At 42.8% G+C, this 18,400-nt stretch overlaps 1 protein-coding gene across 13 annotated transcripts in view; it reads right to left on the reverse strand.

Moving 5' to 3' along the window:
• LOC121579916 (RNA-binding protein Musashi homolog 2) overlaps positions 1-18,400 on the reverse strand; it is a 322,000-nt gene that overhangs the window by 54,172 nt on the left and 249,428 nt on the right. For all 13 annotated transcript variants that reach the window (XM_041894908.2, XM_041894901.2, XM_041894902.2 and 10 more), the window contains exon 10: positions 6,885-6,959. In XM_041894908.2, coding sequence (XP_041750842.1) covers positions 6,885-6,959 — 75 coding nt within the window. The remainder of the gene's footprint in view (positions 1-6,884; positions 6,960-18,400) is intronic.

Consider the following 18,400-nt stretch of genomic DNA (forward strand, 5'->3'; position numbering starts at 1 on the left):
CGCTTTGGGGGGTTGGTTGGAGGGTGGGGGTCAAGCCCGGAGCCGGAACCGCCTCCGAGGAGGAATGCCCACCCGGCCCTCCCCTGTTCGGTTTATGTTTGGCCCGGTCGCAGTCCGCGCCTTTGGGGGGGGGGGTACTGTCACGCCCTGGCTCTGGGACTCTTATATGTTGAGCCAGGGTGTGTAGTTTCTATGTGTTTGTGTTCTGTGGTTAAGTTCTAGTGCTTGTGTTTCGATGTTGGCCGGGGTGGTTCTCAATCAGAGGCAACGTGAATCAGCTGTTGCTTGTTGTCTCTGATTGGGAACCATACTTAGGCAGCCGTTTGGGCATTGTCATTTGTGGGATCTTGTTCCGTTTGGTTTGTGTAACCGTAGGACTTCACGTTTCGTATCGTTTGTTGTTTTGTTCGTGTGATCATTCAAATTAAAAGTATGTTCGCATTCCACGCTGCGCCTTGGTCCTCTGTGTATGACGATCGTGACATAAAATTGAATATTTATTTCTCATATAATTTAAAAAACTGTTCGCTAGGCGTAGGCAAGACCATAAGCAAATAGGTAAACTGGGATAATACTAAAGAGTTAATCAGGGTGATTTTTCCACAAATAGACAGGTATTTACCTTTCCATGGTAGCAAGATCTTATCTATTTTTGCTAACTTTCTATTAAAATGCATTGGTGTGAGATCATTTATTTCTATTGGGATATGTATTCCGAGTATATCCACATCACCATCAGACGTAACCCCTCTCTTCTTTCCTCTCCTCTCATCTCATCCCCATACCTACACATAGAGTCCCCCCCCCCACACACACAATCTACACTAAGTAATCCAGATGCTGTAAATAGCTGGCTGGAATGGATGGCTGAGTAGTTGGCTATGGCGAGGTGTCTACCCATCAGTACCATCCATATGGATGTGCATTTATCACCCTCCATCCTCCACCATCTCTTTCCACATCACACGTCAGGATGTGAAGTCCCTGCAGCGCCTCCTTTTAATGAGAACACTGGCCTGGGGTCAGGGTGTGTGGATGCATTTTGTTTGTGAGTGTGTATGTGTGTGTGGGCATTTGATTGTACATACATTATGCATGGCTATGTTTGATGTTTGATAGATATCTTATATGACTGTTTGTGTGATGTGTGTGACCGAGGTACTCTGTGTGTGTGTGTGTGTGTGTTGCGTGCCTATGTTTGCGTGAAGAAGGAGTGAAGGCGACTGGTGTATTTTCACAGCAGTTTTATGCATGTGTGTTTGTATATGTCTACATACACATCAATACACACCAGGGATTCAAACAGCAGCCATCGCTTCATCGAAATGAAAGACGGAAGGATCTTCATCTCTGAAATGGGGGAGACATCTATGCAGGAGAACACAATAACTGTTGCCAGCTTTGCATTCCTAAACATTTCTTCCAGATGGCTTATTTCCATAATGACATCGCAGCGCTTCGGCGTGCCCGAATAAAACAGAGAAAGAGAAGAAGACGAGGCGGATGTTATTTCCTCTCGCATCACCTTTGATGATGGGGGTCAGGTTGGAGGAGGTGACGCCATGGCAGCTAGGGTGGGGAAGACTCTCACACCTGACCCCTTGACCCCTGGTCAAGATTGGTACTCTGTCTCTCCGGTCTAGCCCATGCCTTTATTAAGGGATTCAGGAGGGTTTCTGGTGATCTGTATTCCCTGCTGGGTTGGAGCAAGTTTATAGTAACACAGAGAGAGATGCTCACTCCTGATTTTCAAACGCCTGTTTCTGTCCCATTGAAATGAGGAAGTGCTCTGGGCTGCTAAGTGACTGGCTGTGTTGGTGGAGGTGGTGGAGGGAGAGAGAGGGGGGACGTGGGATTGAGATACGCAGGGGGACGGACGGTACGGTAGCATACTGCGGTCTCCAGTCCTCTTATCTGCCACCGAACAGAGCTGACACGGCTGAAATATAACAGCAGGATGTGTTGACAAGGCCAGGAAACACACTGTAAAAAAATAACTCTGCCACAAAGCTGCTCCACACACACCACCTCAGTGAGATTGTAGATGTATGTGAAAGAGCCAGAGAATCTGTCCACCAGCAGATGTATTGTAACTGAAGAAGTAGCTCCTTACATTACAGTAGGTCCCCTATGCCAGCAAACCATTCTAATTTAATTTCAGATCCTACTAAAGCTATCACAGTGCCTAAAAAAAGCTTCACAATCACAATACAGGTCAAATACCAGCCTAAACCACAAAGCCACCTGCACCAAGCCAGTCCATCCAATCAAATACTGACACAAAACATCAATCAAAAAACTCAATGACTTGCGCAATACTAACGACACCATAAAACCACTCATGTATCCAAAGACAACATAGATATTAGGCAAATGAGTGCCAGTGGCCTATATGCAGCCATATGCAACACTCTCCAAGCTCCACTCTATCCCCCTCCTCTCTGTCTTACAGCGGGTGCTTCAAAACAAAATGAGCTCCACTCCCTTGGCCAAAGTCAATTTTTAACCTCCCAAGCAACCGAGATTACTGCAAATCCCTGGAAGCTACAAGGACCGAGAAAATGTGTTTTCACCTTCCATGTTCTACATCAAGGTCATGGACTATGAGAGAAGGCCAGCCTGGCGGACGAGGGCTGCCTGGAAGAGGAATACACTGTGTGGTGGTGGTGGTGGTGGTAGCGGGGAGGCAGGAGTAGATGATCGTTTTAATGGGAAAGCCAGGGGGGATTAGCTAAGAGTGAAAAGTTAACTCTCCACCATCGCCCTGCCTGACACTTCACCGCTCACTGCTGCAGCGCCCTCCTCTTCCTCCTGTCTGATCAGAAGGAGGAGGGAAACACTGCACCTGCTCTTTTAACAGCCACCCCCATCTCTTCATCTCCCATCTCTACATCTCCCCTCTCTACATCTCCCATCTCTACATCTCCCATCTCTACATCTCCCATCCCTACATCTCCCATGCCTCCACTGAGTCAATCTACCGACCAGAGATCTGCACTATAACATCAGTGTGTCATCATTAAACATCACACACCTGCACAGTAACATCAGTGTGTCATCATATAAGAGGATGGCTGGGTGCCATGGCTTTCTACCGCAGACCCACATACACCAGGAGACAGGTTTCCCCATGGGCCTGTGCTTTCATCTTTATTTGTACCTCTCCAGTCTACAATAATGACACTCTGGCAGGAGGCCTAATGGAAGTCTAATAGTCCTCTAAATAGGGGTGGCTCAGAGGGAGGGGAGAAACAGGGAGTTTGGGAGGAGATGGAGGAGAAAGCAGGGTTTTGGAGGGGGGATAGGGAGGGAGTAGAGGGAGGGAGGCAGGGGGTCTTGTGGGAGGCAGGAGGGAGAAGAGGGGGGAGGCCGGTGTATAGGGCGGAGATAGCCTTGGTGGGAGACAGGGATGGGGTCGTGGTAGGGGGGATGTAAGAAGGTGAGTTTGCCCCTCTGGTTAAGGTGCTGTGTGTGTATAATGACGGGATCGTCAGGGTTTACCCCAGGTGCGCTCGTTGACATCAGGCCGTGTATGTATGAGGGGGAATAAACCGGCTGCTGATGTTTCAATCCCCTTCTCAGGGCTTAGTCACATCACTGGCTTCTCTAGCGCCTGCCAATTCACCTCCCCTCATCCCTCCATCCATCCCTCCATCCACAGGCAACCCTTTATTTATTTATTCAAGCTTTTATTAATCTATTTCAGTGCACTTACAGTGCACAGCATGAAATTCTCCAGCGTGGGCCCGTTGATTTTAATATAAACTGCCGTTCGCGTCTCCCTGCGGATGGGAAGGCAACCTGATCAATACTTGGCCTGGGGATAGAGCGTTTAACATGGAGTTTGAATTATACTTTAAAAGTTCCAATTACCCTGTCAAAGGCCTGGAGACTGGTGTCCAGAGGAGGCATTAGACTAGGCTGCTGCTGGCCGTATTAACAGCTGAACAACTGCACAGCTTTATGATGCTCTTTATATAAAGTTTATCACGGCCAACCTCTTGCATTAAAACATCTATAGGCCCTAAGTGTGTCATAAACAACATACAGTGCTTCATCATGTCACATCTAGGGCCAGAAGATTCTGTAATATGTGAAGGTAAAATCTCCCAATAAAATTTCCCTAGAAGAGATTTGGACTATAAAAGCTTATGGAACTAATGCAAATAAAGCCAAACACTACCTCTACCATAGATAGAGTTGTATTGGTTATACAGCTCTGGAAAAAATTAAGAGACCACTGCAAATGTCTCTTAAATCAGCATCTCTACATGTATGACAGCAATTCCATTCCAGTGTCTGTTGAATTCCAACACAGGCACACGTCATTCTACTGAATTAGGTACTGATTACCTAACATAAACCAAATCTTATTTATTGAGGAAAAGTATAAAAACCACTGCTGTGGTCATCACTATCCTCTTGCAATATGACCAGCTGGATTGCAAAATCAGTGCTAATATTACCTCAAAAGTAATATAATCAAAAAATAACTATTGACCATGCCAAAGGTTTTCAGTGAGGAAAAGAAGGGTTCAATTCTGGCTTTACTGGCAGAGGGATACAGTGAGCGTCAGGTTGCTTCCATCCGTAAAATTTCAAAGACGGCGGTTCATAAAAACAAGGTCAAGCAGCAGACATTGGGGACAACAAAGCTACAGACCGGCAGAGGGCGAAAACGACTCTCTACTGACCGGGATGACCGCCAACTCATTCGAATGTCACTCAACAACCGTAGGATGACATAAAGTGACCTACAAAAAGAATGGCAAACGGCAGCTGGGGTGATGTGCACGGTGAGGACGGTTCGAAACAGGCTCCTAGGGGCAGGGCTGAAGTCGTGCAAAGCTAGAAAAAAGCCCTTCATCAATGAGAAGCAAAGAAGAGCCAGGCTGAGGTTTGCAAAAGACCATAAGGATTGGACCGTAGAGGACTGGAGTAAGGTCATCTTCTCTGATGAGTCCAATTTTCAGCTTTGCCCAACACCTGGTCGTCTAATGGTTAGATGGAGACCTGGAGAGGTCTACAAGCCACAGTGTCTCGCACCCACTGTGAAATTTGGCGGAGGATCGGTGATGATCTGGGGGTGCTTCAGCAAGGCTGGAATCAGGCAGATTTGTCTTTGTGAAGGACGTATGAATCAAGCCACGTACAAGGTTGTCCTGGAAGAAAACTTGCTTCCTTTTGCTCTGACATTGTTCCCCAACTCTGAGGATTGGTTTTTCCAGCAGGACAATGTGCCATGTCACACAGCCTGGTCAATCAAGGTGTGGATGGAGGACCACCAGGTCAAGACCTTGTCATGGCCAGCCCAATCTCCAGACCTGAACCCCATTGAAAACTTCTGGAATGTGATCAAGAGGAAGATGGATGGTCACAAGCCATCAAACAAAGCCGAGCTGCTTGAAATTTTGCGCCAGGAGTGGCATAAAGTCACCCAACATCAATGTGAAAGACTGGTGGAGAGCATGCCAAGACGCATGAAAGCTGTGATTGAAAATCAGGGTTATTCCACCAAATATTGATTTCTGAACTCTTCCTAAGTTAAAACATTACTATTGTGTTGTTTAAAAATGAACATGAACTTATTTTCTTTGCATTATTCGAGGTCTGACAACACTGCATCTTTTTTGTTTTCTTGACCAGTTGTCATTTTCTGCAAATAAATGCTCTAAATGACAATCTTTTTATTTGGAATTTGAGAGAAATGTTGTCAGTAGTTTATAGAATAAAACAAAAATGTTATTTTTACCCAAACACATACCTATAAATAGTAAAACCAGAGAAACTGATAATTTTGCAGTGGTCTCTTATTTTTTTCCGCAGCTGTATATGCAGACAAATGTAAAGGTATTGGTATAGTAGGAAATCATCCCTGCAGACTTCCATCGGGCCCTTCTCATGTCTGAACATCTTTCATGCTGGTAGGACTGTGACGATCGTGACAAGGACCCTTCTACAAAGAAGATATTAATAATATATTGTTTCCTGGCCTTCCTCTATCCTCCTCCTCTTTCTCCCTCCCAGTCCTCCTGTCCTCCTACAGCTCTCAGCCCAGGCACCTCTGACAAATGATTACGTCTGACCCCAGGGTGGTAACACCTGTGTCCCCCCCCCGTCCCCACTCCTGTCCCTATTTCAAAAACCTATTACAGAGATCTGAGCTGCTGTCAGACATTTCCCATTCTGCCTTATCAGTGGCGGGACTGATGTCTGGCACGGCAAACAGACTCTGTGTAAAGTGCTTAAATAAAGCATGAAATCAACAGGATGCCTGCCTGAGGCATGCTATATCACAGCACCACATCTCCCTGGCCAGAGGCCCCCACCCGCAGCCCTGCGGAGCTGCTCACCTTCACACAACATGTGCTCCATTTGGGCTCATCAACTGGAACCCACCCGGCTTCAAGTCAACTCTTTTAACTAATTTTAGTTTTTGATGCACATAAGGCTGGATATAAAAATAATTCCAATCTGACTCTGTGTGACTGTGTGTACGTCTGCCATTTTTCTGCCTCCCAACAGATGGATTTGCATACATTGGGAGTGAGGCTGAGGACTTGAAAATCCCTCCTCCATTTTAGCCGTTTGGTCATGGTGGCGTTCATACACAGGCTAAATAGAGTAAGCTATTTATACCACATATTGCAGCTTTCAACAGGCTGGTTCCGAAATCCAGACACGTAACGCACTTATCACTCACTCCACAGCTTATCTGGTGAGTGTTTATTTGTGTATTCATGTGTGTGTGTGTTTGTGTTTGTTTGTTTGTTTGTTTGTGTGTGTGTGTGTGGGGGGGGTGGGTGGGTGGGTGGGTGGGAGGGTGGGAAGGAGGTGAGCTAAACAGGGCTGTAAGACAGATATGTGAAGAGCAGAGAACTTACCAGGGAACTGGTAGCTGTAGCTCGGGGCGAATCCAGTGTATCCACGGCCGTACGTCGCCACAATGTTAGGGTAACCTTGAGAAAGAAAAGGTACAAAATACGTTATAGGACTTCATTCAGTATAAAGGCATTGCAGTGGTGGAAAAAGTACCCAAATGTCATACTTGAGTAAAAGTAAAGATACTTTAATAGTAAAGTAAAAGAGAAAGTCACCCAGTAAAATACTACTTGAGTAAAAGTCTAAAATTATTTGGTTTTAATATACTTAAGCATCAAATGTAAATGTAATTGCTAAAATATACTTAAGTATCAAAAGTAAAATCATAAATAATTTCAAATTCCTTATATTAAGCAAACCAGACAGCACAATATTTGTTTTATTTTTTATTTTTACGGATAGCTAGGGGCACACTCCAACACTCAGACATCATTTACAAATGAAGCATTTGTGTTTAGCGAGTCCGCCAGATAAGAGACAGTAGTGATGACCAGAGATGTTATCTTGATTAGTGTGTGAATTGGACCATTTTCCTGTCCTGCTAAGCATTGAAAATGTAATGAGTACTTTTGGGTGTCAGGGAAAATGTAAAAGTTGTCAAAAATATAAACAGTTAAGTAAAGTACAGATACCCCAAAAAACTACTTAAGTTGTACTTTCAACTATTTCTACTTAAGTACTTTACACCACTGAGGCATTGTCAATGCCTTTTGCCTCTGCAAGAGGGATATAGACATGTAAATATCTGGACCACACTGGGAATACGTTTGTATAAAACTTTGCATAATGCTTTCATGAGTTATCCTCTGGGTCCAAATGTTTGTATTTTCCATACCCCAAAATAAAGTCTATCAAATCAATCAACCAATCAACTGAGGAAGGCCACGCATCAAGAGCTGTCATGATGGCTTAGCATGAATAAATAGCCTGTACCTTCCCTGTTCCACCAGCCTGATGATGACTGATGAGGCTCTATGAGAAAATAACTGTGAACCATATCAATATCCAAATTGGCTTGGATGATATGCTGTAAGTATATCTATCATGTGCTGCAGCGCAATCTGATATGCAGACTAATATCATAATAATATATTTGTAAATAAATACACAGCTTTAAAATGAGTGTGTGTGTCATTTGGGAATTCATTTGCCATCTGTTGTGGTTTTCGTAGCTACCAGTGCTGACGCAGAATGTTTCATTGATGACGGGGCTCAAATGTTATTCTGGGTCTGTTTATTCCTTTGCATTTATCATTGTTGGTACACTTCTTAAAATGGGAAAATTAGCAATACGGCTGACCCCATTTTGTCGACTGGTCGATTATTTGGTCGATAAGCTGTTGGTCGACAGAGATTTTATTAGTGGAGCAGTGGCAAATATATACACTACCGGTCAAAAGTTTTAGAACACCTACAGTGGGGAAAAAAAGTATTTAGTCAGCCACCAATTGTGCAAGTTCTCCCACTTAAAAAGATGAGAGAGGCCTGTAATTTTCATCATAGGTACACGTCAACTATGTCAGACAAATTGAGGAAAAAATTTCCAGAAAATCACATTGTAGGATTTTTTATGAATTTATTTGCAAATTATGGTGGAAAATAAGTATTTGGTCACCTACAAACAAGCAAGATTTCTGGCTCTCACAGACCTGTAACTTCTTCTTTAAGAGGCTCCTCTGTCCTCCACTCGTTACCTGTATTAATGGCACCTGTTTGAACTTGTTATCAGTATAAAAGACACCTGTCCACAACCTCAAACAGTCACACTCCAAACTCCACTATGGCCAAGACCAAAGAGCTGTCAAAGGACACCAGAAACAAAATTGTAGACCTGCACCAGGCTGGGAAGACTGAATCTGCAATAGGTAAGCAGCTTGGTTTGAAGAAATCAACTGTGGGAGCAATTATTAGGAAATGGAAGGCATACAAGACCACTGATAATCTCCCTCGATCTGGGGCTCCACGCAAGATCTCACCCCGTGGGGTCAAAATGATCACAAGACCGGTGAGCAAAAATCCCAGAACCACACGGGGGACCTAGTGAATGACCTGCAGAGAGCTGGGACCAAAGTAACAAAGCCTACCATCAGTAACACACTACGCCGCCAGGGACTTAAATCCTGCAGTGCCAGACGTGTCCCCCCTGCTTAAGCCAGTACATGTCCAGGCCCGTGCTAGAGTGCATTTGGATGATCCAGAAAAGGATTGGGAGAATGTCATATGGTCAGATGAAACCAAAATAGAACTTTTTGGTAAAAACTCAACTCGTCGTGTTTGGAGGACAAAGAATGCTGAGTTGCATCCAAAGAACACCATACCTACTGTGAAGCATGAGGGTGGAAACATCATGCTTTGGGGCTGTTTTTCTGCAAAGGGACCAGGACAACTGATCCGTGTAAAGGAAAGAATGAATGGAGCCATGTATCGTGAGATTTTGAGTGAAAACCTCCTTCCATCAGCAAGGGCATTGAAGATGAAACGTGGCTGGGTCTTTCAGTATGACAATGATCCCAAACACACCGCCCGGGCAACGAAGGAGTGGCTTCGTAAGAAGCATTTCAAGGTCCTGGAATGGCCTAGCCAGTCTCCAGATCTCAACCCCATAGAAAATCTTTGGAGGGAGTTGAAAGTCTGTGTTGCCCAGCGACAGCCCCAAAACATCACTGCTCTAGAGGAGATCTGCATGGAGGAATGGGCCAAAATACCAGCAACAGTGTGTGAAAACCTTGTGAAGACTTACAGAAAACATTTGACCTGTGTCATTGCCAACAAAGGGTATATAACAAATTATTGAGAAACTTTTGTTATTGACCAAATACTTATTTTCCACCATATTTTGCAAATAAATTCATTAAAAATCCTACAATGTGATTTTCTGGATTTTTTTTCCTCATTTTGTCTGTCATAGTTGACGTGTACCTATGATGAAAATTACAGGCCTCTCTCATCTTTTTAAGTGGGAGAACTTGCACAATTGGTGGCTGACTAAATACTTTTTTTCCCCACTGTACTTATTCAAGGGTTTTAATTTATTTTTACTATTTTCTGTAGAATAATAGTGAAGACATAAAAACTATGAAATAACACATATGGAATCATGTAGTAACCAAAAAAAGTGTTAAACAAATCTAAATATTATTCAAATAGCCACCCTTTGCCTTGATGACAGCTTTGCACACTCTTGGCATTCTCTCAACCAGCTTCATGAGGTAGTCACCTGGAATGCATTTAAATTAACAGGTGTGCCTTCTTAAATGTTAATTTGTGGAATTTCTATTCATTATCTTTTGTTTGGAGGGCTCCTGTCAATCTTGAGTAAGGACACGCACCTGGTTACGCATAGAACTAGGCCTAGGCTACCTGGCCTGCACTCAAATGTAGGCCTATAAATGTGCCTATTTGGGGATCTGATACTATTTCTGATTGTCTTAACTCTAAGCTATAAAAACAAAGAGAGTCGCACATTCTATATGTATAACCTCCCAGTAATTTATTGGATAAAAAAACACCAACGTTTCGGCATCACTGTGCCTTCTTCAGGGTAATGTCATGAATGCTTGAACCAGGTTATGTAGACAAACAGTGCAATTAGTGCAACCATTGACAATAGTGAGGGGTGTGTCGTAATTGCTAGGTTGATCAGAATGAATTGAGCGAAACTGTTAAAAGACAATAGCCCACAACATATTTAATATATTATGCCATTGTTATCATTAGCATCAACATACATTGTTTCATTTAATTTCACCTATATATTTAAACATTTCCAATTTCATTAAATGTTTTTGTTACATATAATATTTTGGTTCAACCATAATGCATAATAAGCATCATCAACAGGGGGAACATATTGGGTGCACGCTGATAAGCTGTAGAAAGAATACATTCATTTACAACACCTGTTCATAGAAAATATAATTGGTCATAAGAAGGGCCTGAGATCAAAGTCAATATTCAGACCACTAGGGGTCAATGTTTTTTAAATAGGATATCCAGTAGGCCTCCCTCTGTAGTAGTAGGGTCTCGATGTTACCTCCTCTCCTTGGTAGAGCAACATGCTCAATGCCTGTGTATTTGGGGGAGGAGATAGGATGGTTAGCTTCAACAAAGTGAGCTGCTACTGGATAGTCAGTGTTCTTACACCTGATTGAGCTGCGGTGTTCAGCTATGCGTTGTTTTAATTGTCTTTTCGTTTGTCCTACGTAGCCTTTCCCACATGTACAGGTGATGAGATAGATTACTCCCTTTGTCTTGCATGAGATTATATCCCTAACAGGGATTTTTCGACCTGTATGTGGGTGTCTGAAGAAGGATGTTTTTGTAGTGCTATTGCATTGTTCGCATGAGCGACATTTGTAGTTCCCATTTGGACTGGGTGTCAAGAGTGTCTGAGTGGGCTCAGGGGGCAGGTCAGATCTCACTAAGCTATCCCCAATATTGCGACAACGCTTATAGACCACCAGTGGGGGTTCCTTGAAGAGCAATTCCTCTCTTGATTTTTGAGATATTTTCATCATTGCAGCATTGAGAGTTTTGTCCTTGTAGCCTCTCATTTTGAATTTATCTGTCATTTTCTTAGCATTGCTGTCAAAATCTGACTGGTGGCCACAAATTCGTTTAACCCTGCATAACTGGCTATATGGTAGACCATTCTTGAGGGGAAGGGGATGCATACTATCCGCACGTAGCAGGGTATTGTGGTCTGTTGGCTTTGTGTATAAGTCTGTATGTAATACATAATTATATTTGATGATCCATAAGTCCAGGTAACTTATTTTCTTCTCATCAATCTGCATGGAGAATTTGAGATATTCAGAGCTCTCGTTTAACAGAGTTTGGAATTCATTTAGTTCCTGCTGACTTCCTTCCCAGAGCACAAACACATAATCTATGTATCTCTTCCATAGGAGGATTTTTGTCTCTGTTTTGTAAATGAGTGCTTCCTCAAATTGTCCCACATACAGGTTTGCATAGTTGGGGGCAAAAGGGGAGCCCATGGCTACACCCTGAATTTGAAGGAAAAAGTCTGACTCAAAGATGAAGTAGTTATTGGATAATACCGGTTCAGCAAGTTGCAAGATGTAATCATTGGATGGAGCAAGGAAAGGGTCTCTCTGCTGAAGGAATTGTCTTAACTCACCATCACTAATTTTTCTTCACTTTAAACAGCAAGTAAACAAAGTCTGTTTTTTACATCCATTGAGAATGACAATAGTTCATCAACGTAGCCTATTTGAAAAATCTTTCCAGCTCTCTCCCTTTCGATAACCATTCAGCATGAAAGGGGAAAAAAATGTCCTGTGGAAATGTCATAAAATAGGCCTACCTGATTACTTCCAATCCCTTGCGCAAATAGTCTACAGCTGTGTGTGTCTGTCTGTCTGGAGCTCACTGGCACGGAAACTCTGAGGGCCCAGAATATTTTATACAATGTTGCAAGTTTGCTAGCACAATCAGGCTGGACCAAGTTAATAGCTGATGCAATGTTTCAAGTTCCTTTCAGACAGGCCATGCATAGCCAATGTGATATATAGGATATTTATTTTTATCAGGATATTTTCTACCTGCAGGCTGCAATGTTTTTATTTTAGGTTTGTATCATTTTCATTTAGATATAATTTTGATTAACCACATGACATTGATTTTGAGATATGAACTTTATTATAAATGAAATTAAACTATTCCACGAAAATGTGTATATCAAAATCATAACTGGTACGATAACTTGGCACTCCAAATGGAAAAGGTTGCCGACCGCTGGTGTAGCCTATTACCGGCAACTTTAGGAGTGGACCAGCAGCAGCGGGCAGTAAGAGGAGGAGGGTCGGGAACAGTTTCTTCTGGTTAGGCTATATTGATCTCTGGCTCCCTCTTTAGTAATTTGTGTGTCTTCATTTTTAAACGCAGTGCTTAAAGCATCAGACAAGCTCAGTAGCCTACATATAGTTGATTTTATTCAAAAATAGGGTGTGTCTATATATGGAAAAATACACGTTTTAAAATTTTGACCAATCAATTGGTCAAAAGAACAGACGACTATCGGTTTTGTCGGGGACAGCCCTAATTAGCAATATATCAGCTGAACAGTTACCAGTTGAAACACACCAGGAAACACAGGGGAAAGTAGGAGAGATGCACGCACGCACATATAGAGATGCACGCACGCACGCACACACACACACACACACACACACACAACACACAGTATCAGTGCCATCAGGATGGAGGAGAGTGTGAGTGTGAGTATGAGTGTGTGTGTGTGTGTGTGTGTGTGTGTGTGTGTGTGTGTGTGAGTGAGTGAGTGTGTAAGGGGGCTGAGTGAAGCTGAAGCAGACCCGGCGGGCCAACAAGACAAAGTTTACTTATTGTTCCTCTGCTGTCAGGACGCTCATTACAACCACCAGCCCACAAGTTAATTATCTGGACAGCTTTCAAACAGCAGCAGCTGGGGGAACATATTGAGAAACAGAGTGTGTGTTTGGGATGTGTGTGAGAGCTGAGTGTGTGTTTGTGTGTGTTTGTGTGCATGATTGTGTATCCCTCTGTATATTGAGAAATTTGAGTTTGTGAACAGGTGAGTAAGTGAGTGAGTGAGTTTGATTGATCGAATGACAGATCAAGGAAGATCAGTTTGATCATCGCAAACATACAGTTCCTTTTAAAGCGAGGCTATTTCAAAGCCTTTATCTTTTGTCATAAAAAGCTGTTATCATCTCCAGCCAAAGCTTTGTCTAAATTAGCCAGTAAAAAGGGATTCCCTCTGGCAAGAAGCAAATCACTAGACTCCACTCTGATATCTTTGTTTTATAGAGAACACACACCATGATAGCCTTAAACAGAAAATACCAGGAAAAGCCTGTTTCACTGCAGATATTATTCTATGTGTTAAGGTTATCACAGAGTACTAAATTGACAAACTACTTCACTGTTCCCCTGTGAAAGTCTCCATTATGTCAAACAGCTTTGCTCTCTCTAGTGAGTTTACGCTGCAATTAACTTTCATGGGAAGTGATGGCATCATTATCTCCACGATGACAATGATAAACCACACATTGCTGTTTGACCCTTTAGAATTTGGCCTGTAAATGTTGAAAAATACCATCACCTAAACCGTGATTGAACAAACCACATTGAGTTCGGTAAAAGTGAATAGTGGAGATATTTCAGCCTGTGTGTCAGGGCAGGCGTTATGGGCGGGCCTTAGGGGGCCTGGCCCGCCCTACCGTATCTCCTTGCCCGTCCAAATAAAATATTTAAATATTGATAATTGATTTGACCAAGACACGAGCCGACAGAAAGATGCATCAATCTCAGATAAAGCATCCGAGCGAGCGAAATCGCGCCCCTCTGTCTCAGTAAGTGTAGCCCATGTATCTGATGCTGTCTGGACAAAAAGAGCTTGGCATGTCTTTCTCTTTTTTGCCAGACAGCATCAGATACATGGGCTACAGGTAGTAAGACAAGGGGCGCTGTTTCGCTCGCTCGAATGCTATTTTGGACAAAGGTGCGAAGTAACCTACTTTTTAAGTGATTTGTTTGACAATCAGATGAAAACATCATGACTGGTTGTATTCATACCACATTAAAAGGTCATACATTTTTACAGTTAAATTACATGTATTTACTATAAAACCCACACTAGAACTGCTAAAGCAGTCATTTGGACTGCTCATGAATTTGAAAAAAAAAAAAGGTTACACTGCCATTTTTAAAGTCATGCCCCCCTCAGTCCATGACGTTTCCTAAATAAGTCTATAAAACACACTATCTTTATTAGAATCTTAATATCACAAACAGAACTGGTGTTATAACTAGTTTTAGGAGGGCATTTCATTTTTTTTAATGGTTTTTCCCCGTTGCCCCTGCTTCTCGCGAACGTAGGGCCTGCTCCCCTCCTTCTCCCGAAAGTTGAAGGTGCCGTGCCAAGTTGATAATAACCCCGATAATTGCCTTGAAACTGAACCTAAACAATACCGAAACTAATTTCACACATATAACAACAGATTAAATACACTATATATATATATATACAATGGGGGAAAAAAGTATTTAGTCAGCCACCAATTGTGCAAGTTCTCCCACTTAAAAAGATGAGAGAGGCCTGTAATTTTCATCATAGGTACATGTCAACTATGACAGACAAAATGAGAATTTTTTTCTCCAGAAAATCACATTGTAGGATTTTTAATTAATTTATTTGCAAATTATGGTGGAAAATAAGTATTTGGTCAATAACAAAAGTTTCTCAATACTTTGTTATATACCCTTTGTTGGCAATGACACAGGTCAAACGTTTTCTGTAAGTCTTCAAAAGGTTTTCACACTCTGTTGCTGGTATTTTGGCCCATTCCTCCATGCAGATCTCCTCTAGAGCAGTGATGTTTTGGGGCTGTCGCTGGGCAACACTGACTTTCAACTCCCTCCAAAGATTTTCTATGGGGTTGAGATCTGGAGACTGGCTAGGCCACTCCAGGACCTTGAAATGCTTCTTACGAAGCCACTCCTTCGTTGCCCGGGCAGTGTGTTTGGGATCATTGTCATGCTGAAAGACCCAGCCACGTTTCATCTTCAATGCCCTTGCTGATGGAAGGAGGTTTTCACTCAAAATCTCACGATACATGGCCCCATTCATTCTTTCCTTTACACGGATCAGTCGTCCTGGTCCCTTTGCAGAAAAACAGCCCCAAAGCATGATGTTTCCACCCCCATGCTTCACAGTAGGTATGGTGTTCTTTGGATGCAACTCAGCATTCTTTGTCCTCCAAACACGACGAGTTGAGTTTTTACCAACAAAAAGTTATATTTTGGTTTCATCTGACCATATGACATTCTCCCAATCCTCTTCTGGATCATCCAAATGCACTCTAGCAAACTTCAGACGGGCCTGGACATGTACTGGCTTAAGCAGGGGGACACGTCTGGCACTGCAGGATTTGAGTCCCTGGCGGCGTAGTGTGTTACTGCTGGTAGGCTTTGTTACTTTGGTCCCAGCTCTCTGCAAGTCATTCACTAGGTCCCCCCGTGTGGTTCTGGGATTTTTGCTCACCGTTCTTGTGATCATTTTGACCCCACGGGGTGAGATCTTGCGTGGAGCCCCAGATCGAGGGAGATTATCAGTGGTCTTGTATGTCTTCCATTTCCTAATAATTGCTCCCACAGTTGATTTCTTCAAACCAAGCTGCTTACCTATTGCAGATTCAGTCTTCCCAGCCTGGTGCAGGTCTACAATTTTGTTTCTGGTGTCCTTTGACAGCTCTTTGGTCTTGGCCATAGTGGAGTTTGGAGTGTGACTGTTTGAGGTTGTGGACAGGTGTCTTTTATACTGATAACAAGTTCAAACAGGTGCCATTGATACAGGTAACGAGTGGAGGACAGAGGAGCCTCTTAAAGAAGAAGTTACAGGTCTGTGAGAGCCAGAAATCTTGCTTGTTTGTAGGTGACCAAATACTTATTTTCCACCATAATTTGCACAAAAATTCATAAAAAATCCTACAATGCGATTTTCTGGAGAAAAAAAATCTCAATTTGTCTGTCATAGTTGACGTGTCCCTATGATGAAAATTACAGGCCTCTCTCATCTTTTTAAGTGGGAGAACTTGCACAATTGGTGGCTGACTAAATACTTTTTTTCCCCACTGTATATATATATATATATATACAGTGGGGAGAACAAGTATTTGATACACTGCCGATTTTGCAGGTTTTCCTACTTACAAAGCATGTAGAGGTCTGTAATTTTTATCATAGGTACACTTCAACTGTGTGAGACGGAATCTAAAACAAAAATCCAGAAAATCACATTGTATGATTTTTAAGTAATTAATTTGCTTTTTATTGCAGGACATAAGTATTTGATCACCTACCAACCAGTAAGAATTCCGACTCTCACAGACCTGTTAGTTTTTCTTTAAGAAGCCCTCCTGTTCTCCACTCATTACCTGTATTAACTGCACCTGTTTGAACTCGTTACCTGCATAAAAGACACCTGTCCACACACTCAATCAAACAGACTCCAACATCTCCACAATGGCCAAGACCAGAGAGCTGTGTAAGGACATCAGGGATAGTAGACCTGCACAAGGCTGGGATGGGCTACAGGACAATAGGCAAGCAGCTTGGTGAGAAGGCAACAACTGTTGGCGCAATTATTAGAAAATGGAAGAAGTTCAAATTGACGGTCAATCACCCTCGGTCTGGGGCTCCATGCAAGATCTCACCTCGTGGGGCATCAATGATCATGAAGAAGGTGAGGGATCAGCCCAGAACTACACGGTAGGACCTGGTCAATGACCTGAAGAGAGCTGGGACCACAGTCTCAAAGAAAACCATTAGTAACACACTACGCCGTCATGGATTAAAATCATGCAGCGGACGCAAGGTCCCCCTGCTCAAGCCAGCGCATGTCCAGGCCCGTCTGAAGTTTGCCAATGACCATCTGGATGATCCAGAGGAGGAATGGGAGAAGGTCATGTGGTCTGATGAGACAAAAATAGAGCTTTTTGGTCTAAACTCCACTCGCCGTGTATGGAGGAAGAAGAAGGATGAGTACAACCCCAAGAACACTATCCCAACCGTGAAGCATGGAGGTGGAAACATCATTCTTTGGGGATGCTTTTCTGCAAAGGGGCAGGATGACTGCACCGTATTGAGGAGAGGATGGATGGGGCCATGTATCGCGAGATCTTGGCCAACAACCTCCTTCCCTCAGTAAGAGCATTGAAGATGGGTCGTGGCTGGTTCTTCCAGCATGACAACGACCCAAAACACACAGCCAGGGCAACTAAGGAGTGGCTCCGTAAGAAGCATCTCAAGGTCCTGGAGTGGCCTAGCCAGTCTCCAGACCTGAACCCAATAGAAAATCTTTGGAGGGAGCTGAAAGTCCGTATTGCCCAGCGACAGCCTCGAAACCTGAAGGATCTGGAGAAGGTCTGTATGGAGGAGTGGGCCAAAATCCCTGCTGCAGTGTGTGCAAACCTGGTCAAGACCTACAGGAAACGTATGATCTCTGTAATTGCAAACAAAGGTTTCTGTACCAAATATTAAGTTCTGCTTTTCTGATGTATCAAATACTTATGTCATGCAATAAAATGCAAATTAATTACTTAAAAATCATACAAATGTGATTTTCTGGATTTTCTGGATTTTAGATTCTGTCTCTCACAGTTGAAGTGTACCTATGATAAAAATTACAGACCTCTACATGCTTTGTAAGTAGGAAAACCTGCAAAATCGGCACTGTATCAAATACTTGTTCTCCCCACTGTATATACAGTTGAAGTCGGAAGTTTACATACACCTTAGCCAAATACATTTAAACTCAGTTTTTCACAATTCCTGACATTTAATCCTAGTATCACCACTTTATTTTAAGAATGTGAAATGTAAGAATAATAGTAGAGAGAATTATTTATTTCAGCTTTTATTTCTTTCATCACATTCTCAGTGGGTCAGAAGTTTACATACACTCAATTAGTATTTGGTAGCATTGCCTTTAAATTGTTTAACTTGGGTCAAACGT

Source organism: Coregonus clupeaformis, chromosome 13, assembly GCF_020615455.1.
Source record: "Coregonus clupeaformis isolate EN_2021a chromosome 13, ASM2061545v1, whole genome shotgun sequence".
NCBI classification, from domain to species: Eukaryota; Metazoa; Chordata; class Actinopteri; order Salmoniformes; family Salmonidae; genus Coregonus; species Coregonus clupeaformis.